The 23,290-nt window shown below is 37.6% G+C and overlaps 1 protein-coding gene across 1 annotated transcript in view; it reads right to left on the bottom strand.

The window, feature by feature from the left end:
- THSD7A (thrombospondin type 1 domain containing 7A) overlaps positions 1 to 23,290 on the bottom strand; it is a 468,537-nt gene that overhangs the window by 161,665 nt on the left and 283,582 nt on the right. The window contains exons 5-6 of the mRNA XM_055272578.2: positions 14,609 to 14,764; positions 13,066 to 13,278 (exon numbers count right to left, since the gene is read on the bottom strand). Coding sequence (XP_055128553.1) covers positions 13,066 to 13,278; positions 14,609 to 14,764 — 369 coding nt within the window. The remainder of the gene's footprint in view (positions 1 to 13,065; positions 13,279 to 14,608; positions 14,765 to 23,290) is intronic.

Below are 23,290 nucleotides of genomic sequence, written 5' to 3'. Positions count from 1 at the left end.
TTTTAATGAGCTAATTTACTTAAATTCCTTACCCCTTTTTAGCCTACAGCAAAACTGGAAGTCAAGAAAGTCAAGAAAATGCACTTTATTAATCTTGTAGCAAGCTACACTATGTTCCCTGTTTCAACATAGGTGCTCTTGAGATAAGAAATCTCATATTGAGAATCAAAGGTAAGCAGTATCTCTTTTTTTTATTTCCTAATCTGGGTTCCTGGTGACTTTTTTTTGAAGATAAATTTTCCTCAGCTTCGACTTAACACAAGGCTAAGTACCAGCAGTCTTAAAGTTTAAAGATTACAGAATTGAACAACGAGAACTCATGGACACAGGAAGGGGAACATCACGCTCTGGGGACTGTTGTGGGGTGGGGGGAGGGGGGAGGGACAGCATTAGGAGGTATACCTAATGCTAAATGACGAGTTAATGGGTGCAGCAAAGCAACATGGCACATGGATACATATGTAACAAACCTGCACATTGTGCACATGTACCCCAAAACCTAAAGTATAATAATAAAAATGTTTAAAGATTACTACAGCTTTCTTTTTTAAATTATATTTAATTGCCTTTCTACAGCAATATTCCCCGATCATACATAAGTCAAGTCCAATTTCTGCCCATAGTCAGTAGCTTGTTATCTTCTAAAAACAGAAAACTACGATTCTAGTGACACATTCAGTATAGTTCTTATGTTATACAAATAAAAAACGTGCATTTCTAATCTACTCTAAAATTAGTAACATTGCTACAATAATTTTTATAAGTTTGGTCAAACTCACATAATCTTGTTCTATTCAAAAGATATTAGCTCAATGTCAATTCAGAGATATGTTTCTCTGAAAAACAGGTGAAAGAATTTTTTTGTTATGGAATTTTATTATATATTTACTTTCTGATAGTGAATATAATAGACATTTATTTAAGGCCATATATATGTGCTTTGAAAATGAGGTCACTTATCTGATGAGTGTGTTATGAAAATAAATGAGCTAGGCTGCCAATCATGTAATCAAGTTATTGGTAAGAGATATGGTTTGGGTATGTCCCACCCAAATCTCATCTTGAATTGTAATCTGAATTGTAAACCCCACCAGGCAGGGACCAGGTGGGAGGTATTTACATCACGGGGATGGTTTCCCCCATGCTGTTCTTGTGATAGTGAGGGAGTTTTGACAAGAGCTGATGGTTTTAAAAGTGTTTGGCAGTTCCCCCTTTGCTCTCTCTCTCTCTCCTGCTGCCATGTAAGACGTCCCTTCTTTGCCCTTTGCCTTCCACCATGATTGTAAGTTTTCTGAGTGAGGCCTCTTCAGCTATGTAGAACTATGTGAGTCAATTAAACCTCTTTCCTTTATAAATTAGCCAGTCTCAGATAGTATCTTTATAACAATGTGAGGATAGACTAATACAGTAAGCAATAAAATTCTTATCTGTAACCAAATTAAAAAAAAGGAAGTCTCTATGCTCAGCTAACTCTCTTTATTGAACCCACCTTAGAGGAATAATAGTAACAACAAACACTTAAATAGCACACACTAGGAACAATTCCTAGCATTTAGCATATATTAACTCATTTGTACTACAGAACAGCATTATAAACAGGTCTCATTTCACAGAAAAGGAAACTTAGTCACTGTGGATTTAAGGAACTTGCCAAAGAAAGTGGCAAAGTTAGCATGTGAACCTAGAGTCAGTGCTGCAATGACCGGCCTCCAGAAAGTTAAAGCTCAATAAAACATGGTTTAATGAAAAAATGGTGTAAGAGGAATCCTTCAAATTTCAAGTTTTTCTGTACATTTATTTTTTTCTTCCTATGAAAATACAGGAGCGATTTTGCTCCATTGTACTGGGACTTGAGTGTAATGGAATTTGAAGGCATACTGAGATGTTAATAGGGTGTGCAATTTGGTGTCATGCTTTATTCAACATCTGGTAGGCAAAGTTTGAATTTGCAGTGAGGGCAATAATAAAAGTTTACTTAAGGAGAAATTAAGAGTCATTCCTTGAAAATATGCGATGTTTAGGGATAAAAGAAAGAAAGAAATTAGTTATGGTTCAGAGATTTATTGACAATCTGTTATGTGGAACACAGTGCTAGGAAACAGTCACACAAAAATAATTACGACATGATACCTACCCCCATAGTAAGCAATCATATAGAAGGAATAGTGGGGAATAGTAAACTGTAAATGATTATATTCCAAATTCCATAAAATGTACAATGGTGTAATGAAGGGAGGGGCAGAAAAGCCAACTGGTAAAACGGACAAGATAGATGGTGGAGGACATTCTGCGATTCCCAAATGGACTTCATGCAGAAGGCAATAGGAAGCCAATAAAAAATTTCTGCCCAGGCGTGGTGGCTCATGCCTGTAAATCCCAACCCTTTGAGAGGCCGAGGTGGGCAGATCACTTGAGGTCAGGAGTTTGAGACCACCCTGGTCAACACAGAGAAGCCCGGTCTCTACTAAAAACACAAAAATTAGCCATGCATGGTCGTGGGTGCCTGTAATCCCAACTACTTGGGATGCTGAGGCAGAAGAATTGCTTGAACCTCGGAGGCGGAGGTTGCAGTGAGCTGAGATCGTGACACTACACTCCAGCCTGGGTGACAGACCAAGACTCTGTCATAAAAACAAACAAGATTTCAAGCAGCTGAATGATGTGATCAAGAGGGGATTTATGGTGGATAATACCATAATACTAGTATAAAGAAAATAATACCAGCATAAGGAAAACCTGATTCAAGGATTCCAACATCTCCACTTGCTGCTCTAGTTTTCCCCAATTAGTGTAATTCTTTTAAATTAGCACTGTCCCCTACACTGTTGCAACCCTTATCTAAGCCACACTGTCATCTCTCATTGGAATTATAGCTGAAGCTATAGTCTCCTCACTGCTGCTTCTCTGCTCCCCTAAAGTTTGTTCTCAACAAAGCAACATCAGTGATTCTTTAAAAACGTGTCAGTTCTGGTCACTTGTTTCAAATCCTTCAATAGATTCCCATCTTAGTCAGAATAAAAGCCAAAGGCCCTGAATGGTCTCAAGCCTCTGCAGCCTCTTTAAATTCATCACCTAATAACCTCTCCCTAACTCATTCTACTCCAACCACACTGGCCACGTTGTTGTTCCTCAAATAGTCAAAGCATTTTCTACCTCTGGGTCTTGCATTTAATGTTCCTTCTGCCCTAAATGTTCTCTTCTCAAATTTGCATAGGGCTTACTTTCTCATCTCCTTTGTGTCTCTTCACAGATGTCACTCCATCAGCAGGATTGAGGATTGAATAAATTGTAGTGTTGTGAACTAGGTTGGGAAAATTGGAAGAGAAACTGACTTTGGAGAAAAGATGATGAGTTTGACTTGGGTACCCAGTGAGGTTAAAATGCCAGTAGGGTTTGGCTGGCACTTCCAGGTATAGCTCTATAGCAGAGAGTTGAAATGAAATATTAACTTTTAAGAAAGGATCAGAGAAAGAATATAGCATATAGGAAACAGAGGAAGTAGCATATGCCAGATTCAGTATATCCACAAATTCTGGCAAGTACCTCTCATCAAAAGGTATAATCTATTCTACTATTCCTTGAGCCTTGTTAGATTTGAGACTTGCTTTGACCCATAGAATGTGGCAGAAGTGGTCTTACGAGAGTTCAGAACCTAGGCAATAAGTGGCCATTCAGCTGTTTTTCTCTCCTAGAACATTATCTTGAGACCACCTGGAAAAGATGCCAGTCTAGTCTACTGGAACACGAGAGGACACCCGGAGATAAAATGAGGCACCTTCATTGACATTAGTGGGGCCAACTTAGGCCATTCCATCCATGCCAGCTCTTCAGCTAAATGTAGCTGCATCAGTGAGACCAGGCAGAACCAACACAGAAACTGCCCACCCAACCAATAGAATTGTGAAAAAACGAAACAAACACAAAATATTAAGTTTGGGGTAATTTGTTATGTAGTATACATAGCTGGTATAGAATTTAATATGTAGCAATGAGATGCTGCTTTAAGAAATCTAAAACAAGTAGCATTGGCTTTGAGACTTGGGATTGGTAAAGGCTGAAAAGTAAGCAAGAAGATTGTTAGTGAAGGATAGAGACAGATATTAAATAATAAATTAAATCATTTGCCGTAATTCTCCCATCAAGAGGCAGAGTCTGCCATAATTCTCCCATCAAGAGGCAGAGTCTATTTTCCTACCCATTGAATCTAGATTGGCAAAAGTAGGTAAGAAGATTTTTAGTGAAAAATTAGTTCCATAATGTACATATTACATTATGCAGTGATGAAAAAATTGGCAAAACTGTTTCTTGTGGAAACTTACAAGATAGAAAATGTAAGTATTTAAAGAAATTCCCAGGAAAAATGTTAAAAATGTCCATTTAATGTTTTTTCTTCTGAGAATGATATGCTATTGGAAGAGAAATAGAGAAGAAATAATTCAGTGTGAAATTGGAATTTAGAAGATGCCACAAGAGCTATTATAAAATGAAAAAATAAAACTATTTCTCACCCTTACTTCTCTGGGAAAAAGTAAGAAGTGACCTAAGGTAAAAATCAATCTGGGATCTGGCTAATAATTCTTTGATAACACCAGAGAAAGACTTAGGTGATTCATAGAAGACCCTCTCAGCTAGACAAGGCTTTTAAGAATCTTGGAAGCATTTCCCACAGCAGACTCGCATGCAGCCCCAAATAAAAAGAAGGTTGTGTGAAAAAACAGTGATGGATATGGCTTTTGGGGCATAAAGTGATATCCAATGAGATATATAGAAAACTCAAAATGTTTTAAGGGTGTTGCATTGATAAAACTTTGCCAATTTAGACTTGGAGAAATTCAGACAGTTCAGAGTGAAAAAAAAAAAAGTCCTTTGGCCTAATTTCTATGGTCCGGAGGCCAACTGAGAAAGTTCCTCGGCTACAAATATAAGCCATTTCTTATGGAAAAGGAAAGATATTTTAGGGGAAAATTCAAGAGCTCAGAATGAAAGAATCAAGAAAAACAGTGGACTAGAAAACGATTCCCAGAGAACAAAAGTAGAGCCTAATCAAGGAACTTACTCCGTTTCTGTTTTATGGTGAACAGCTGGATACATATATTTATTGCAGCACTATTTACAATAGCAAAGACATGCAACCAACCCAAATGTCCATCAAAGATAGATTGGATAAAGAAAATGTGGTACACATACACCATGGGATACTGCAGCCATAAAAAGGGGTGAGATCATGTTGTTTGCAGGGACATGGATGAAGCTGGAAGCCATCATCCTCGGCAAATAAACACAGGAACAGAAAACTAAATACCACAAGTTCTCACTCATAAGTGGGAGCTGAACAATGAGAACACAGGGACATAGGGAACAACACACATCGGGGCCTGTCGGGTGTCGGGAGGAGGGAGAGCATCAGGACAAATAGGTAATCCATGCAGGACTTAAAACCTAGGTGACAGGTTGACAAGTGCAGCAAACCACCATGGCACATGTATACTTATGTAACAAACCTACAGGTTCTGTACTTGTATCTTGGGACTTAAAGTGATTAAAAAAAAAAAAAAAACTGTTACAGGGCAGAAATGGCTGAATGCTTCCTGTTTTTCTCATTTTTGAATGGGAGAGTGCTTTTCCACTCTCTTTCACAATATTGTATGTTGTATATTTGAAGGGAATTAGTGGAAGATACCTTGTTCTTTTCATTCACAGAACTCTGATTCAAGAGTAGCTACATTCATGTTTGAAACATGCAAATCATGACATAGTAAACTTTAAGCCTAATAGTGTAATTGCATGAGAATTTTTGTGGTCTTGGATGGGGAGGGTGTATATTTTGCATGTGAGAGGATTGAAAATAATTGTAACCAGAGAGTAGACCATGGTAAATTATTTGCCATAATTCTTTGCAATATATCCCATCAAGAGGCAAAGTCTATTTTCCTACTCATTAAATCTGGATTGTCACTTGTGACTTGCTTTGAATAGCAGAATGTGGACGAAGTGATACTGTGTGAGTTCAAGAGGACTTTCAGCTTCTTCTTGGTCCTCTTGAAGTTATGCCAAAACCACCATATAAAAAGAAGCTGATCTAGCTTATTGGAGGATGAGAGTCCATGTACCAGTGGGGTACCAATGTACCCCAGCTGACAGCACCAACTGCCAGATATGTGAGGGAGGACACTTGGACCTTTCAGCCATAGTTAAACTTCCACAAGAGAGCTCAGGTGAAACCTGAACAAGCACTTCTGCATTCTCATGATTGCAGCCACTAAGTTTTGAGGTGGTTTGTTACCTAGCAATAGTTACATGATATATGGTCTGAGACGTGGAAAGAGAATAGGGAATACAGAATCAATGAAGTCATGGGAAGACAATATTTTACAGAGAAAGTGGATATAAAGGGAATCAAAGAAGCAAGAAAGAGGTTCACTAACGTAAGGAATGCATCTGTTGGGTTTAATAACCAAAATCCTGCCTAATTTAACTGAAAGGTATGCTTTCTGTCCAATGTCCATACTGGCTTTGGCCAGGCACAGTGTCATGTGACTGTTGCCCCAGCTACTTGGGATGCTAAGGCAGGAGGATTGCTTGCACCCAGGAATTCAAGACCAACTTGGGCAACATAGTGAAACCACATCTCTAAAAAGAAATAAAGAGAAAATTGGTTGCTCTGTGTTGTGTTAAGCTACCCACCACCTATGACAAAGTAAACGGCTATTTTATATTTGCCATTTGAAGTTGTAGCTAACATTCAGTGGGGAATTTGTATCACTAAGTGGTAAATAATTACTCAATTTTTATCTGACGTCTCTGCTGAATCTACCCTACTTTAATAAATAAAATAAATAAAATCATATAGAAAATCCTACTCTTTGCTACAACATTGCCATTCAAAAGAACAAAGAACATTGGCTCAACTCTGATGGTTTTTTTTTTTAAGTATTTTTTACTAACATATCCAAGTATATTGTAATACATACCCAGACACATATACTAACAGACAGACAAATCAGAGTATCTGATGCCAAGTTTTTATAGTCCAAAATAAAATGGTGATTACTACACAGCAACACTGAAGGAAAACCTATTGCTTTAAATTTTCTAAAAGGTTATAATGACTTTTATCTTTACAACAAATTGAATAGAGAGTCTCAACCCAATTATAGGAAACAGACTCCTACCAATAGTGTTAGACAATCCTAATTGTAAGTGACAGACCTTAGATTTAACATAATATCCAACCTAATTATATTTCAAACACATTAGAAGACATAACATTCTACAGGAAGGAAACTTAGTTGACTTATTGCTTAAATTATGGAAAAACAATTCAGTTATAGGATGGATTCTTGCATTTAAAAGAAGTTTTTTCTACATAATGGCCTTGTAATTTGTGTTAAGAAGTAGATTCCAGTTCCAAAGAATGATCATGCATTTGAAGTTGTGTTCTCATCTAGTTCCATAGATATTTGAATTGATCTGAACTCAAGATTCTCACCAAGGTTTCAGAAGCAAATCTTATTTAGGTGAGGTTCCATTCTATAAACGTATTTTAACTTTTTGTCTACCACTCTCCCTTGTACATTACAAAGTCCTTGTTTATCACTGATAAATAATGATAAAATATGGCACAAAATGTACTCCCCGATAGAAAGGCACAAAAATATTTATAAACGTGCTCTTCCATTTTAAGTTCTTGACAAGATATTCTAACATTTTCCAATATTAAACAATCTTAATGTCTGCTACTTGGGAGCTTTCGGTTTTCCAGCCTTCGGAAGCTCCTTTTTGCATTAAAATTCAAATAGAATTATTTCAATTTCATTGGGAATCCAGGAACTTCCTAAGTGGCAGTGGACTGGAAACAGCATATTCTCGTGGGCCCAGAAGACACTGTTTAATCGGGTCTTTGGTTCCTTTCAGCTTATACAACATTTATATTCCTTAGCACAGAATTGGATTTCCTTTTGTCATGGGCAGTGTTGCTGGCCAGTTTGGATCCCATGGGATCCCTTTCACTGGATCTCTGCACCCATCTTTCAGATTCTGCAGCTTCAGCCTCATTACTGACCTTAGGCTGATTGCCCTTTGACACTAGATTTGTCTGGCCCATATGGAGAATTGGAAGTTTCTGGGACTCATCTTCTTTTCTCTGGAATTTGCCTCAAGTACACTTTCCTTTTGCTGATTTTGTTTTGCATACTATTGTTTTAATAAGTCATGGTTATAGGTACAACTGTGTGGTGAATCCTCCTAGTGAATCACTAAACCTGGGAATGGTTTTAGGAACTCAAGACCCTTTCTCTTTTCTGTATTTTGCTTCTTCATTCCCCCTTTTCTTACTGGTTTCTTCTGGGAGCACATCCTTACTAAGCTCGATGCATCTTAATCCTTGACCTGGCCTATGCTTCTGGAACAATCTATGAATATTCTGAATCAGTCAAAATATTAGTCTCAACTATGAGTTCTATAACTTATCTTTTTCTATTCCTGGCATGCTTTGCTCCCGATCTTCTACCAATTGTCCCACTTACCTCTGTCCCCTTCACACTGTTACTTTTTAATAATATGTGTCTGAAAAAAAATTCAGTATTCATACAGCTTATATACTGCATACAAATTGTACTAAAAGACTTAAAATAGGGCACTATCTTTCCCTATCTCTTTCCACAATGAGTCCTATTCTCCAGTGGTATAAATTTTCAAAATTCTTACAATTTCTTCAAGATACTGAAATGATGTGCCCCCATATTCCTCCTAGTGCTAACTACATGGAAACAAAGAAGTATGACAAGAACTACTTGGGAAAGAAATAGTACTCAAGTTTTCCCTTTCCTCATCTTATAGGCAGAAACATATCTTATTACAGAAGGAAGAAATTGGTGGTAAAAAGTTGAGAAAGATTAAGCAGTCACACGGCAAGCCAGTGCCCTGGATGCTAAAGTCAATGATATAGTTTGGATATGTGTCCCCACTAAATCTCATATTGAAATGTAATCCCCACTGTTGGAGGTGGCATCTGGTGGGAGGTGATTGGATCACAGGGGTAGAGATTTCTTATGGATGCTTTAGCACCATCTCCTTGGTGCTGACCTTATGATAGTGAGTGAGTTCTCATAAGATCTGGTTGTTTAAAAATGTGTGGCATCTCCCTCTTTTCTCCCTCTGTTGCTCCACTCTGTCATGTGAGATGCCTGCTCCCACTTAGCCTTCCACCATGAGTAAAAGCTTCCTGAGGCCTCACCAGAGGCTGAACACCTAACAGTGCCATGCTTCCTGTACAGCCTGCAGGACTGTGAGCCAATTAAACCTTTTCTCCTCTTGCATAAATTACTCAGCCTCAGGTATTTCTTTATAAGCAATGCACAAATAGCCGAACACAGTCAACTTCCCCCAAGTGTTTCCAAAGCCAGTTCTTTTGATACTTTTGACGATATGTAGAAATGTTCCCAAAAGAGGCAGAAAAACTTGCTTTTAGGGCTTACCTCAGTGCTCATCTCCACATGTGCGTAGACATAGGCTTTCTTCAGCATTACTAGAAGCCAGCCGGTTTGACATGGTGCTCAGAGTCTTTGGATAGCAGAGTCACTCCCATTCAAGAATGGCACAATACACAAGGACGGCCCTAGCCGGTGACCTTCATTACTCTTATACTGTATCATTAATAGCTGGGTAATGCTGAGTTGCAATGATTTACTTCCATAAAAGTATGTTGGGTTTCTTAACAATCTGGGTCAAGTAGGAAAGTGAGTTGCCTATGCCCATGTCATTGGTTAACTTTTACTAATGTGGGGAAAAGGAAAGGAAGATAGCACAGAAGTTCAGGCATTTGAAACCACTGAGGTTTACTGCTTTAAAAAATAATGCAAAAACAAACAAACATATAACATAACTTTTTTTTTTTGAATGTCACATGGAAAAGTGTCAATATTCGATATCTGAAATAGCACGCATGATATGGAAATATAGACAGCATCTTTTTTTTGGCAGAGGAGAAGGAAATATGGAAACAATATTTGATTTACACTCTCAAGTAAGAAATAATACTTTTTTCCCCTTGCTCCAGTCCAATAGCCTGGTTTGTTCAGCCTCTAACAAGCCAATTTAGGAAACAAAATACACTTGCCTTGCTAGAGTTACACCTTTAAATGAAACATATTCAAATATCAAAAAAAATTAAAATAGGGCAGGTTTTGGGTTTTTCACAGGTATAATATCCTCTGATTCCCCAGACCACAGATCCTTGGAGTAGGTTCCTGCATTTGTGTTCAGAGACCTGGAATTGTGTATCTGATGATCATTAAGTAATGAGCAATACTTGTTCTATTACATTGAAATCTTTATCTCTTTTTGGAGAGCCTAATTGTCTTTTGTGCTCTCTTTTGTCTTGTGACTCTCTTACATCCCTCTGTCTTCTCTGACAGAGAAGCTATGCAAAACTCCTCCTGGGGTCTCTTACAACCCTCCCCAAGCCTCCTCCTTAGAAGGCAAATGGAAAAATGAACAACAGCAGCAGCAAATCTAAATGATCACTGGGACTCTGGACAAAGAATATTTCAGAAAACAAATAGATTTTAAGTGTTTTGAGGTCATTAATAAAGTTGTGAAATTTATGAGGAATATGGGAGCAAAAAAGTCTTTTTATTATTTCTTCAGTTCACAGGCTCTAATGCTTCATGTCCCTAGTCGAGCTTTAACTTAATTATAAAACAAAATGTATAGCTGCAGCCCAGGCCTAGAGGTAGAGTCTACAACTAATCAACTTTAATTCCCTTGGCCCAATTTAATTACCAAACAACATTTGGTGCAGCTGCTAAACACTTACCAGGTGACCACATGATAATATTGGAGCAGTATTTACAAGTCTCCAGCTTTTTGTTTCATTCTATCTGCCCAATTACATCTCAGTTTATATACAAATTTGAGCGGGTTCTAGGATTCATAATTAAAAAATTTTTGATTTTATACATCCATGTAGCTGAAACAGCTAATGTATTAACTTGTACTACAACTAATTAATGTCAGGAAATAAAATTTAATTGTAGAAAAGAAGTCCTGTAAAAGACAATAACAAATTTCATATCAGTTGCATACTTACCTTTTTAAAATTCATTCCTTTTGTGATGTAGACAGAGTGAAACCAGCTCATGTGTATTGTGACTTATCAATTTGCTTTTTAGGTTATAACATACACTGCCAGTACAACTACACACATCTAACTCATACCTCTCCTTGTTTTTTAGTGTTTTTTTACAAGACAAGCTAGGAGGTAATTATTTGTGTTGCAAAATAAGTTTTACTTAACAAAATGAAAATAAGCCACTGATGTTTTTTAAATAGCTGGTTCCTTTAGTCTATATAAAATATATTCCATTAGCACAAATACCAGGAAGATCATTGTACCAAGTGGACTAAATCCGATTTTTCATTGCATAACACTGAGGAAGAAGTGCCATGCAAAATTAACTTTTTAGCTTTTTGTTTCACTGAAAAATACTTTTCACAATACCTGAGACCCTAATTCCTCTATAGGACTATGGAAGGACAAGCAAAATTATTTGAACTGAGAAAAATGATCAAGTACTATCACTGAGGGGATTCAATATGACCCTCACTGTTTTTACAGCAATTCAGAAGGTAACAGTATTGTGTAATCCAAACTAGGATTTAAAGTGTGAGTAAAAGAGAAACAGAACATGCTTCTTTTGCTTTCTTGCCAATCTCTGAGTGTTACTTCCTCCTTTATTTCCTCTCTTTATTATAGAATAAAGAAGAGCTAAAGAGAGGACATATCACAGCAGATTATGCTTATCATAGCAAAAAGCAGAATATATAAAATTCATCATAAAAGATCTGGAGCAATGATCTTCTTCTTCCCATTTCAAACTCAAGCACTGGTTCGGATTTTACCTAATACTGTCTTGCATGACTATATTAGACCCTGGACAAAGACAAAAGGCTAATTTCTCAGTAATAGCAGTGTCTGTCAGTCTCCCACCCCAGAGAGTGTCTTTCTTTACGACTGAACAGTGACTGAGTCACAGGAGGAAACAATTCTGCTTACTGGAAGAAAATAGGATGGAAAGAATTATGACAGTTACCAGATGTTCCAGTACCCCCAAGAGGGCACCAGAATGTTTCTGCACATGCTGTAAACAGCATAAACTGTCCACCATTGGACCCTGGGGTTTAGCACTCATGCTTCTCTGATGTGCAGAGTCATAGGATTCAAGAGATAGAGCAACCTTAGAGATGATCTTGTCCAGAGGTTTTAAAGTATGTCTGGGGGAGTCTTATGGTTTGTAAATGTGACTCAGGGATGACTTAGAGGTAAGGGGTTCTCCCCAAAACAGTAGCAGTACTCTTTGGAAGGAATGTAAAAATCTTATATCAGAGCTAACATCAAGACAGTATATTTTATCAAACAAATATTAGTTATAAAAGTCCAAGGTAATTCCTGTGGTTGGGGAAAAGAATCTTGTGGAAAGCCACTATCCAGGGGCTCTAGGACATTCCTAAATAGTGGAGTCCTAGAGAGCAAAAGGTCAGTTCAGGAACTCTAGGCTGTGGTGGGCCTCGTGGATTGGGAGCCTGGAAATTAAATGATAATGCTAAGACACGATATCAGGGAGGTTAAAGGAAAATACTTTTAGAGTCAAATCAAACAATGCTTACAACCCTTTTCTGTTTACATTTCATTTTCTATAACATTGGAGCTATAGACTTTTTTTAAAATGTCACTTAGAAAGTTACCTTTCCTTGTTACTGTTAAATTTGGCAATTCAATTATTGCCCTAATGATAATTTAATTCTTATGTTATATGATCTGTTCTGTTTTCACATTTAACATTATTTTCATTATTTTGCTACTATTCATGGATCCTTCCCACTGCCACATTTCATTAAGAACAAAAGAGAAAGAGACAGGGAAAGAGAGGGAGGGAGAAGCAGCTATTTCTACGTTTGTAAACAGAACCAGTTATAATGCGAGAAGACACAGGATTTTAACAGAAAGTAAAAACATATATGCAGGGTTGGACATCCATAAAAACATAATAGATATGTCTGTCTTACCATCACTGTTGATGCACACAACCTCTTGAACTTGCGTGCCTGGACCACACTCCTTTCCATTATCTGGCTCGCAGTCTCCAAGTCTCACTGCTTTCCAGTCATAACAGGCAGGCTCTTCACAGGGAATGGCTTCCAGTAAGTGAGGGCAGTTTCCGGTTACCCCAGAGCCTCCAGTGGGCTCATTGGTAATGTGCCGCTTCCTCAGTTTGAAGCCTGAATTATGGGGGAAGGAAAAATCTGTTGTTACCATCAAAGGCTTAGTATTTCAGAAAGTTGAATAAAACCTCAGGGTAAAAGTTGGATAAGAGTGGAGGTAGAAGTCATTTCTGTTTTGAATCACTGGTGTATCCCCAAACTGTAGCTAACGTGAGGTCATGAACCATCCATTAAATGAGTGAGTGGATTAATGAATGGAATGAAAAAAAATGAGAACCTTTGGTTTTAGCTTACTACTGCAAAGGTAAGGCTAGAAATGTCATATAGTACCCATCTCCCTTGTAGGGCATAGAGGAGTAGGGTGGGAACAGAAAGAGAGATAAATTTTGGTTGACTTGGAAAGTCTGTAGCTATAGAATATTCAAAGAAGGAGTGAAATTTCAAGCTAATTAGAAATATTGATGACCAGACAAAAGTGCTATTATTCTTAAATCTTCAGCAATGTCACATGATTAAATTTGGAAAATGAACCTCTAAGAAGTTGGATGGTTCCAGAGAAACAATCTCTTTGAGGTTCAGTTGATTTTAGACCCTCTGGAAATTTGAATTAGGAACATAAGCTATGTGGGCTCCAGTGTGAAATATTCAAAGTCCTGCTTTGTGCTTTAATAGCACCTAAATGCTGCCCTTCCTGACAGTGTGTAACAAAATTAATAAGTCTGTTTATTGCTATGTAAACATACTAGAATAACTAGAAGACTGGCCTTTGAAACAAAATAGAAAAATGTTTTCAATCATGAGATCATGTGAAAATTAGCTCACCACGTCTACCATAAGAAAACCATTGCATTTATTCTATTCCTCAATCATTTGCATATGAACGTAATACAGTTTTTACATTTTTTTCTTCAAAGTAATAAGCAGCTTTATTACTGGGCACTAGGTATGGGTCAGGCACTGAACTAAGTGCTTTATGTTTATCTCATTGACTCCTTAGAGACAATCTGGATGGCAGATATTGTTACATCCCTTTTACAGATAAGGGGACAAAGGTTTAGATAAGTTAGTTAACTTATCTAAACAGTAAGGGACACAGTAGGTTTTCCAATCCAGGCCTGACCCCACAGCTCATCTTAACCATTGCACTAAACTGTCTCAGATCCTCTCCATCATGTTGTCTAAATTAACAAGCATTTATGCCTACGTTCTTCTGTTTTAATCTTCTGGTACTATCACTGGAGAAGGTTAATTCATCTTTTGAAATTAATAGTCTTTAGCCATTCTGGAAAATATCACAAACAAGGAACACAGAAGAGCATTTTAAAAATAATTCATGATTTGATACAATTGGTGGGTATAAAAGGCATGTCATGGTCACGTTACCTACCTTTTTTCCCTTGCTGATCATTACAGTTTTCATAAGTACAAGGTCCCCAAGCTGACCAAGGTGAAACTTCACATTCAGCTGGACAAGGAATGTGGCACAGCTGTGTAGTATTAGGGATAGGGCCAGTGCATAATTTTAAGTCCACTGGCTTTGAGGCTAAAGACAAATACAGACACATATTAAAAAATGAACAAAAGGAACATATATGGCCAACAATATTATTTTTCTGTGTGTATGGAAAAGGAAAATCCTTAAAGAAGTGCTACCAAGATATTATTCCAATGCTTCTCAGCCACATCCTGAGAATAAAAAGAGAATGAATGGAATTAAAAGAGGCAATAAAGTGTAGTCAAAGGAAACTGGAGATGTCTTGCAAATTGTTTGATTACCAGTTTTACCATTAATTGGTCATGCAATTAATAATGCTGAATATAACTTTCCTAGTTTGCAAAATATTCCTTAAGGTTAGGTCTAAAATTCTATAGCAATATTCTAAGAAAGTAAAAGAAAACTTTAGAGGACTGAACAAAATAGGAGGGGGACTATAGCTTTAACATATGTGAAAAAAATGTCCACTGAGTAGTTCCTGGTGGAGAACTCTCTCATCTCTTTTGGTTCACAGGGATTGAGAGGTACCAGGTGAGATGAAGAAGGATCTCAAATGGGGGCTACTCTCTGTACCTCCCAGCTACAGTGCTCACTGAATTATTTCCAAAACGTCTAAATAATAATATATTATCTGCATATGTGACACAAATCTAGTAATCACTAAGGATACTAATTTATAATTATCTACATTTGTTCATAAGTTGACCAATAAACTGTGTATAAATGTTGCTTGTCCTTTTTTTTTTTTTTTAATGCCTGCAGTTTGGCTCTTTTGTATATATTTGACAGTTAAGTTCAACATATATCCATAGTTCTGGATGTAGAACTAACTAAAAATGACTAAGTGATGAAGATATGTAAAACTATATGGACAGAGGAAGAGAATCAAGTTCAGCTGTATATTGTCTATCTATCTATATAATATCTATCTCCTGACAGCCATATTTGCTTTTGTTTTTAAAAAAATCTAATACATGGCCAGGCACAGTGGTTCATGCCTGTAATTCCAGCATTTTGGGAGGCCGAGGTGGGCAGATCATGAGGTCAAGAGCTAGAGACCATCCAGGCCAACATGGTGAAACCCCGTCTCTACTAAAAATACAAAAATTAGCTGGGTGTGGTGGTGCACACCTGTAGTCCCAGCTACTTGGGAGGCTGAGGCAAGAGAATCACTTGAACCTGGGAGGCAGAGGTTGCAGGGAGCTGAAATCATGCCACTGCACTCCAGCCTGGCAACAGAGCGAGACACAGTCGGAAAAAAAAAAAAAAGTCATTTTCTTGGTCACACATTTCCTGAATAATAGCTAGTTCCAGTTCTTTTGTCACTCTGATAATTGGGAGAGCCCAGGCTTGTAGAAAAAATGACTTAAATAATGGATGCTTAGCTATTTCTCATTCTCCTATGTGAAAGGACTATCAAATTCCAATTGCATGAGATTGCATGTAGAAGCTCATAGAGAAATTAAAAAATTTTAAACTACATTTTCCTAACTTTTAAATGAAAGTATTATGTCTGTTTGTAATTTAAACTTGAAGACTAATTGTAAGCACTTTTACATCCTGTAAGTTTTCACACACACAAGCAGACAGTCATAAATGCTATCTAAAACCTATGACATTGATTCGTCTTACTGCCACAGTTTTTGTTCTGAAAAATATTCTGCCAATTTCATGTCTGCTTTTCTCTACTGGTAGTGCTTATCTCTCTCTCCACATCTCCCCCGCCTCCCCACCACTCCCACACTCGCCACTACAGTGAAAATAAATAACTGGGCACTAATTGGCTTAGTATGAGCATAGTGAGCCTTCTCACTAGAGTTCATCAGGATTGCTGTTTATGTGCATCATAACAGCCGCCAAAGCCAAAAATGATTAATTTCATTGCTTTCCAGTAGCAGAAGTGTTTGGCACACTAATGACATAAAATATAGAAATTAAAAGGTTCACTGTCTGAATATAAAAAATAACTTGACACCAATGATACATATTTCACATAAAAATGGATTTTTTTTAAAGACGCGTATAGGCAGAAGAGTCTATACTATGTAGCAAATTAGCTGCCAATTAACATAAGTAATGATTTTTACTTATGGAAACTTTCAGAGTATCTAATTTGAAATGAGAGGTTTTGGGTAAAAGACCTTAAAATCCCCATTTTTCCTTCAATTGATGAAAAGTCATTTTAAATCTTGGTGCTATTATATTGTTTTTGAAATAATAATTTATATAAAATAAAATTTACTGGGTATGAAATCGTGAGGATTCTTATTAGAGTCTGAATTTATTTTATATATAAGGTTGAAAACTTTAGGAAGCAAACATTGTTTTATCAAGAAAACGGGTTGAACAAGATGGCTGACAGGAAGAGCTTCTCCCACCAAGAGACCAGACCATTAAGAAGACCTGCACCCTCCAAGCAGATCTTCAGAAGGATGGCACTGAAAGTGGACAGAGGGAGAACATAGAACCTGGGCTAAAAGAAGAGGAAGCTGGGAACTCTGCACTGGGCTGCTGAGCATCAGGATTCATTCCTGGCCCTGAGGGGCTCCTGGGAAAGGGATGAATTAAACAGGCATGGAATGGCCCACTCTTGCTGTGGACCCCAGAATCCTAGCTGCAGGGGAACCCACTCCCCACACAGACATTTGAGTTTGCAGAGTGAGCTTATCGGAGAGTTATCAGGGACAGGACTCTAGTACGTGCAGAATCCAGAGCGTTTGGCATAGAAATAGGTGCAGTAGAGCATGGCCAGAGATGCCCATCTCCCAAGGCTCACCAAATTCTTCAAGGTGGCTTTGGCCTTTGTTGACTGTAGGACACGAACAGAGCATAGCTTTCTTCACCATGGCACAGGCCCAGTCTGATCTGAGCACCCCCTATCTTCCAGCCTGTCCCAGGGTAACTGCCTGGCTTTGTCCACTTGCAGTACAGTCTCAGATGCCCAATGGGGGTGCTTTCCAGCAGCTGCTACCATAGCTCCTTCATTGGTAGGTACCACCTAACCATTAGAGAGCTTCTGCAGATAGACCCTCCCCAGCATGCTCCTTCCTGCAGCCTTCCCCAACCACTGTGCCAGGGCCCACCACTCTGTTGCTGCTGTTGTTGCTGGCACGCGTGCACACACACACACACACACACACACACACACACACACACACACACGTGGACCCTGCCACAATGCTGCCCTGTAGTTGATGGCATGCATGCCCAAGTGTGGACTCCATTGTCACTACCCAAATGTAGTGCTTTTGCCAGCATCCTCCATCAGAGTGTTGCTGCTAGCTGACTAGGAACACCTCAGCCCTTGCAGTACAGCAGGTGCTTAACCTTGAGGGGCCAGAGAACAAAGCCATGGGCCTGGTCCCAGGTCCCCAGTGTACTGAGCTGAGCCTGGGCCACCTGAAATCACCCAGAAATGAAGCCAGTTGACTGAACCCAATTTATACCACTGTCAAACCCAAAGAATATAAAAGCAATAAGCCCCATTCAATAGATAGCAATTTCAAAGATTTAAGGAACATCAGCCCATACAGATGACAGAAAAACCAGCACAAGAACTCTGAGAACTTAAAAAGCCACAGTGTCTTATTACATTCAGATGACTGCACTAGTTCCCCAGAGCTGGTTTTAAACCAGGCTGAAATGGCTAAAATGACAGAGATGGACTTCAGAGTCTGGATGGCAATGAGGATCACTGAGATTCAGGAGAAAGTTGAAACCCCATCCAAGAAATCTAAGGAATCCCATAAAATGATAGAAGAGCTAAAGATGAAATAGCCATTTTAAGAAAAAAAACAAACTGATCTAATAGATCTGAAAAACTCACTATAAGAATTTCATAATACAATTGAAAGTACTAACAGCAGAATAGACCAAGCTAATGAAGAAATCTCAGAGCTTGAAGAGTGGTTCTTTAAATCAGACAGACAAAAATAATGAAAACAAATTAAAAAAATGAAATAAGGAATTATGTGAAATATGGGATCATGTGAAGAGACTAAACCTATGACTCACTGGCATCTCTGAGAGAGAGTAAGGAAATTCATTACTACCAGACCTGCCTTACAAGAGGTCCTTAATGGAGTGCTAAACGTGGAAATGAAAGACTGTTACTGACCACCACAAAAACACACTTAAGTACACAGACTATTGACACTATAAAGCAACTACAAAAACAAATCTAGACAACAACTAGCTAATATAATGACAGAATAAAATCTTCACATATCAATATTAACCTTGAATGTAAATAGGCTAAACACTCCACTTAAAAGGCACAGAGTGATAAGGTGGATAAAGAAGCAAAACCCAACTTTATGCTATCTTAAGAGACTATATCACATGCAATGACACTCATAGGCTCAAAGTAAAGGGATGGAGAAAACTAACAGATATCTGGGACCTAAACGTCACACTTGATCCAGACTCTGAAGTCCATCTCTGTCATTTCAGCCATTAGTCTGAAACTAACAGACCTCTACAGAACATTCCATCTAACAACAACAGAATATACATTCTTCTCATCTGTGCATAGCACATCCTCTAAAATTGACCATACGCTTGAACATAAAGCAATTCTTAACGAATTCAAAAAATAAAAATAAAAAACCAAATCATATCAACCACCCTCTCAGACCACAGCACAATAAATACAGAAGTTAATACTAAGATGATCTCTCAAAAGCATACAATTACATGGAAATTAAAGCAACCTTCTTCTGAATGACTTTTGGGTAATCAATGAGATTTAGGCACGAATAAAGAAGCTCTTTGAAATTAATGAAAACAAACATACAACATACCAGACTTTCTGGGACACAACTGAAGCAGTGTTAAGAAAGTTTACAATACTAAATGCTCACATCAAAAAATTAGAAAATTCTCAAATTAACAACATAAAAATCACACTTAGAGGAACTAGAAAAACAAGAGGAAAGTGACACCAAAGCCAGCAGTAGACAAGAAATAACCAAAAACAAAGCTGTGCTGTACAAAATAGTGTAATAAAAACCCACACGCAAAAAAATGACCAAACCAAAAGCTGGCTTGACAGAATAAATAAGATTGATAGATTGCTAGCTAGACTAATAAAGAAAAAAGAGAGAAGATCCTGTTAAACACAATAAGAAATGACAAAGGTGACATAACCAATGACCCCACAGAAATACAAAATACCCTCAGAGACTATTATGATACCTCTATGCACACAACCTAGAAAACTTATAAGAAATGGATAAATTCCTAAAAATATACAACCTCCAAAATTGAACCAGGAAAAAACTGAAACCCTGAACAGACATATAACAAGTTCTGAAGTTGAATCAATAATAAAAAACCTCTACTAACCACAAAAGGGCCTGGAGTAAACAGACTCACAGCTGAATTCTACCATACAGATAAAGAAGAGATAGTACTAACCCTACTAAAACTATTCCAAAAAATTAAGAAAGAATCCCTCCTTAACTCATTCCATGAGGCTAGCATCATTCTGATACCAAAACCTGGCAGAGACACAACAACAAAAAAGAAAACTTTAGGCCAATATCCCTGATGAACATAGATGCAAAAATCCTCAAAAAATACAAGCTAACCAAATCCAGCAACACATTAGAAAGCTAAACCATCGCAATCGAGTTGGCTTTATTCCTGGGACAAAAGGTTGGTTCAACATACACAAATAAATATGATTCATCATATAAACAACTAAAAACAAAAATCACATGATTATCTCAATAGATGCAGAAAAGTCTTTTGACTCAGCATCACTTCATGTTAAAAACCATCAACAAACTATGTATCAGAGGAAAATACCTAAAAAAAAAAAGCCATCTATGACAAACACACAACCAATATCATACTGAATGGACAAAAGCTGTAAATATTCACCTTGAGAACTGGAACAAGACAAGAATACCCACTTGAGTGAACAGACAACCTACACAATAGGAGAAAAGTTTTGCAATCTACCCATCTGACAAAGGTCTAATATCTAGAATCTACCAGGAACTTAAATTTAAAAGAAAAAAAACAACCCCATTAAAAACTGGGAAAGGACATGAAAAGACACTTCTCAAAAGAAGACATTCATGCAGCCAACAAACATAAGAAAAAAAGTTTAACATCACTGATCACTAGAGAAATGCAAATTAAAACCACTATGAGATATCATCTCATGCCAGTCAGAATGGCTATTACTAAAAAGTGAAGAAACAACAGATGCTGGCAAGGTTGTGGAGAAATAGGAATGCTTTTACACTGTTGGTGTAATGTAAATTACACAAATTACATTTCACCGTTTGTGAAATGTAAATTAGTTCAGCCATTGTGGAAGACAGTGTGGTGATTCCTCAAAGATGTAGAACTAGAAATACCATTTGACCCAACAATCCCTTTACTGAGTATATATCCAAATGAATATAAATCATCCTATTATAAAGATATATGCATGTTCATGTTCATTGCACCATTATTCACAATAGCAAAGGCATGGAATCAACCCAAATGCCCATCAATGATGGACTGGATAAAGAAAATCTCATACATATACATTATGGAATACTATGTAGTCATTAAAAGGAATGAGATCATGTCTTTGAAGGCACATGGATGGAGCTGGAAGCCATTATCCTCAGCAAACTAATGCAGGAAAAGAAAGCCAAATACTTCATGTTTTCACTTATAAGTAGAAGCTGAACAATGAGGACACAGGGAGGGGAACAACATACACTAGCGCTTGTTGCGGGAGTATGGTGGGGGAGAGCATCAGGAAAAATATCTAATGTATGTTGGGCTTGATACCTAGATGATGGGTTGATAGGTGCAGCAAATCACCATGGCACACATTTACCTATGTAATGAACCTGCACATCCTACACATGTACCCCAGAACTTAAAATAAGACAAACAAACAAACAAACAAATGAATGCCCACTCTCACCACTCCTATTAAAGATAGTACTGGAAGTTCTAGCCAGTGAAATCAGGCAAGAGAAAGAAATAAAAGGCATCCAAATAGGAAAAGATAAGGTCAAACTATCTCTCTTCACAGATGACAAGCTTTTATACCTAGAAAACCCCACAATCTCTGCCCAAAGGCTCCTAGACCTGATAAGACACTTCAGCAAACTATCAGGATACAAAATCAATGTATTAAATTCAGCAGAATATCCATACACCAATAACATCCAAGATGAAAGCCAAATCAGGAATGCAATCCCATTCACAATAGCCACCAAGAGAATAAAATACCTAGGAACACAGCTAACCAGGAAGTGAAAGATCTCTAGAATGAGAATTACAAAACACTGCTCAAAGAAATCAGAAATGACACAAATAAATGGAAAAACATTCTATGCTCTTGAATAGTGACATGGTTTGTTTCCGTGTCCCCACCCAAATCTCATCTCAAACTGTAATCCCACATGTCAAGGGAGGGACCTGGCAGGAGGTGATTGGATCATAGGGGCACTTCCCCCATGCTATTCTCATGATAGTGAGTTCTCACAATATCTGGTGGTTTAGAAGTAACACTTTTCCCTTTGCTCTCTCTTTCCTGCCATCTTGTGAAGAAGGTGCTTGCTTCTCCTTTGCCTTCTGCCATGATTGTAAGTTTCTCGAGGCCTTCCCAGCAATGTGGAACTGTGACTCTATTAAACCTCCTTTCTTTAAAAATTACCCAGTCCCAGGTAGTTCTTTATATCAGTGTGAAAATGAACTAATTCAGATAGGAAGAAGCAATATTTTTAAAGTGGCCATTCTGCCCAAAGCAATTTGCAGATCCAATGCTATTCCTATCAAACCACCAATGACATTTTTCACAGAATTAGAATAACTCTTCTGAAGTTAATATAGAACCGAAAAGTAGCCTGAATAGCCAAAGCAATCCTAAGCAAAAAGAACAAAGCCAAAGGCATCACACTGCCCACTTCAAACTGTACTACAAAGCTGTAGTAACCAAAACAGCATGGTACTGATTCAAAAACAGATGCATAAATCAATGGAACAGATTAGTGAATCCAGAAACAAAGTCACACACTTATAGCCATCTGATCTTCAACAAGGTCAACAAAAACAAGCAATACAGAAAGGACTCCTGATTCAATAAGTTATCCTAGAATAACTGGCTAGTCATATGCTGAAAATTGAAACTCTACTGCTTCCTTTCACCATATATGAAAATCAACTCAAGATGGAGTAAAGAATTAAATGTAAAATCTAATACTATAAAACTCTAGAAGAAAACCTAGGAAATACCATTCTGGACATAGGCCCTGGCAAAGAATTCATGATGAAGACTCCAAAATCATTTGCCACAAAAAGAAAAATTGACAAATGAGACCTAATTAAACTAGAGAGCTACTTCTGCACAACAAAATAAACTATCCACTGAGTAAACAGACAACTTACAAAGTGAGAGAAAATATTGCAAAGTATGCATCTGACAAAGGTCTAATATCCTGAATCTATAAGGAACTTAAATAAATTAACAAAAAATAAACAACCCCATTAAAGAATGGGGAAACTGTAATACATGAATAGACATTTTTCAAAAGAAGACATACACATGGCCAACAA

This window comes from Symphalangus syndactylus, chromosome 3 (genome assembly GCF_028878055.3).
Source record: "Symphalangus syndactylus isolate Jambi chromosome 3, NHGRI_mSymSyn1-v2.1_pri, whole genome shotgun sequence".
Classification (NCBI taxonomy): domain Eukaryota; kingdom Metazoa; phylum Chordata; class Mammalia; order Primates; family Hylobatidae; genus Symphalangus; species Symphalangus syndactylus.
The sequence above is the reverse complement of the archived record's forward strand: the minus strand, read 5'-3'. Positions and strand labels throughout refer to the sequence as shown.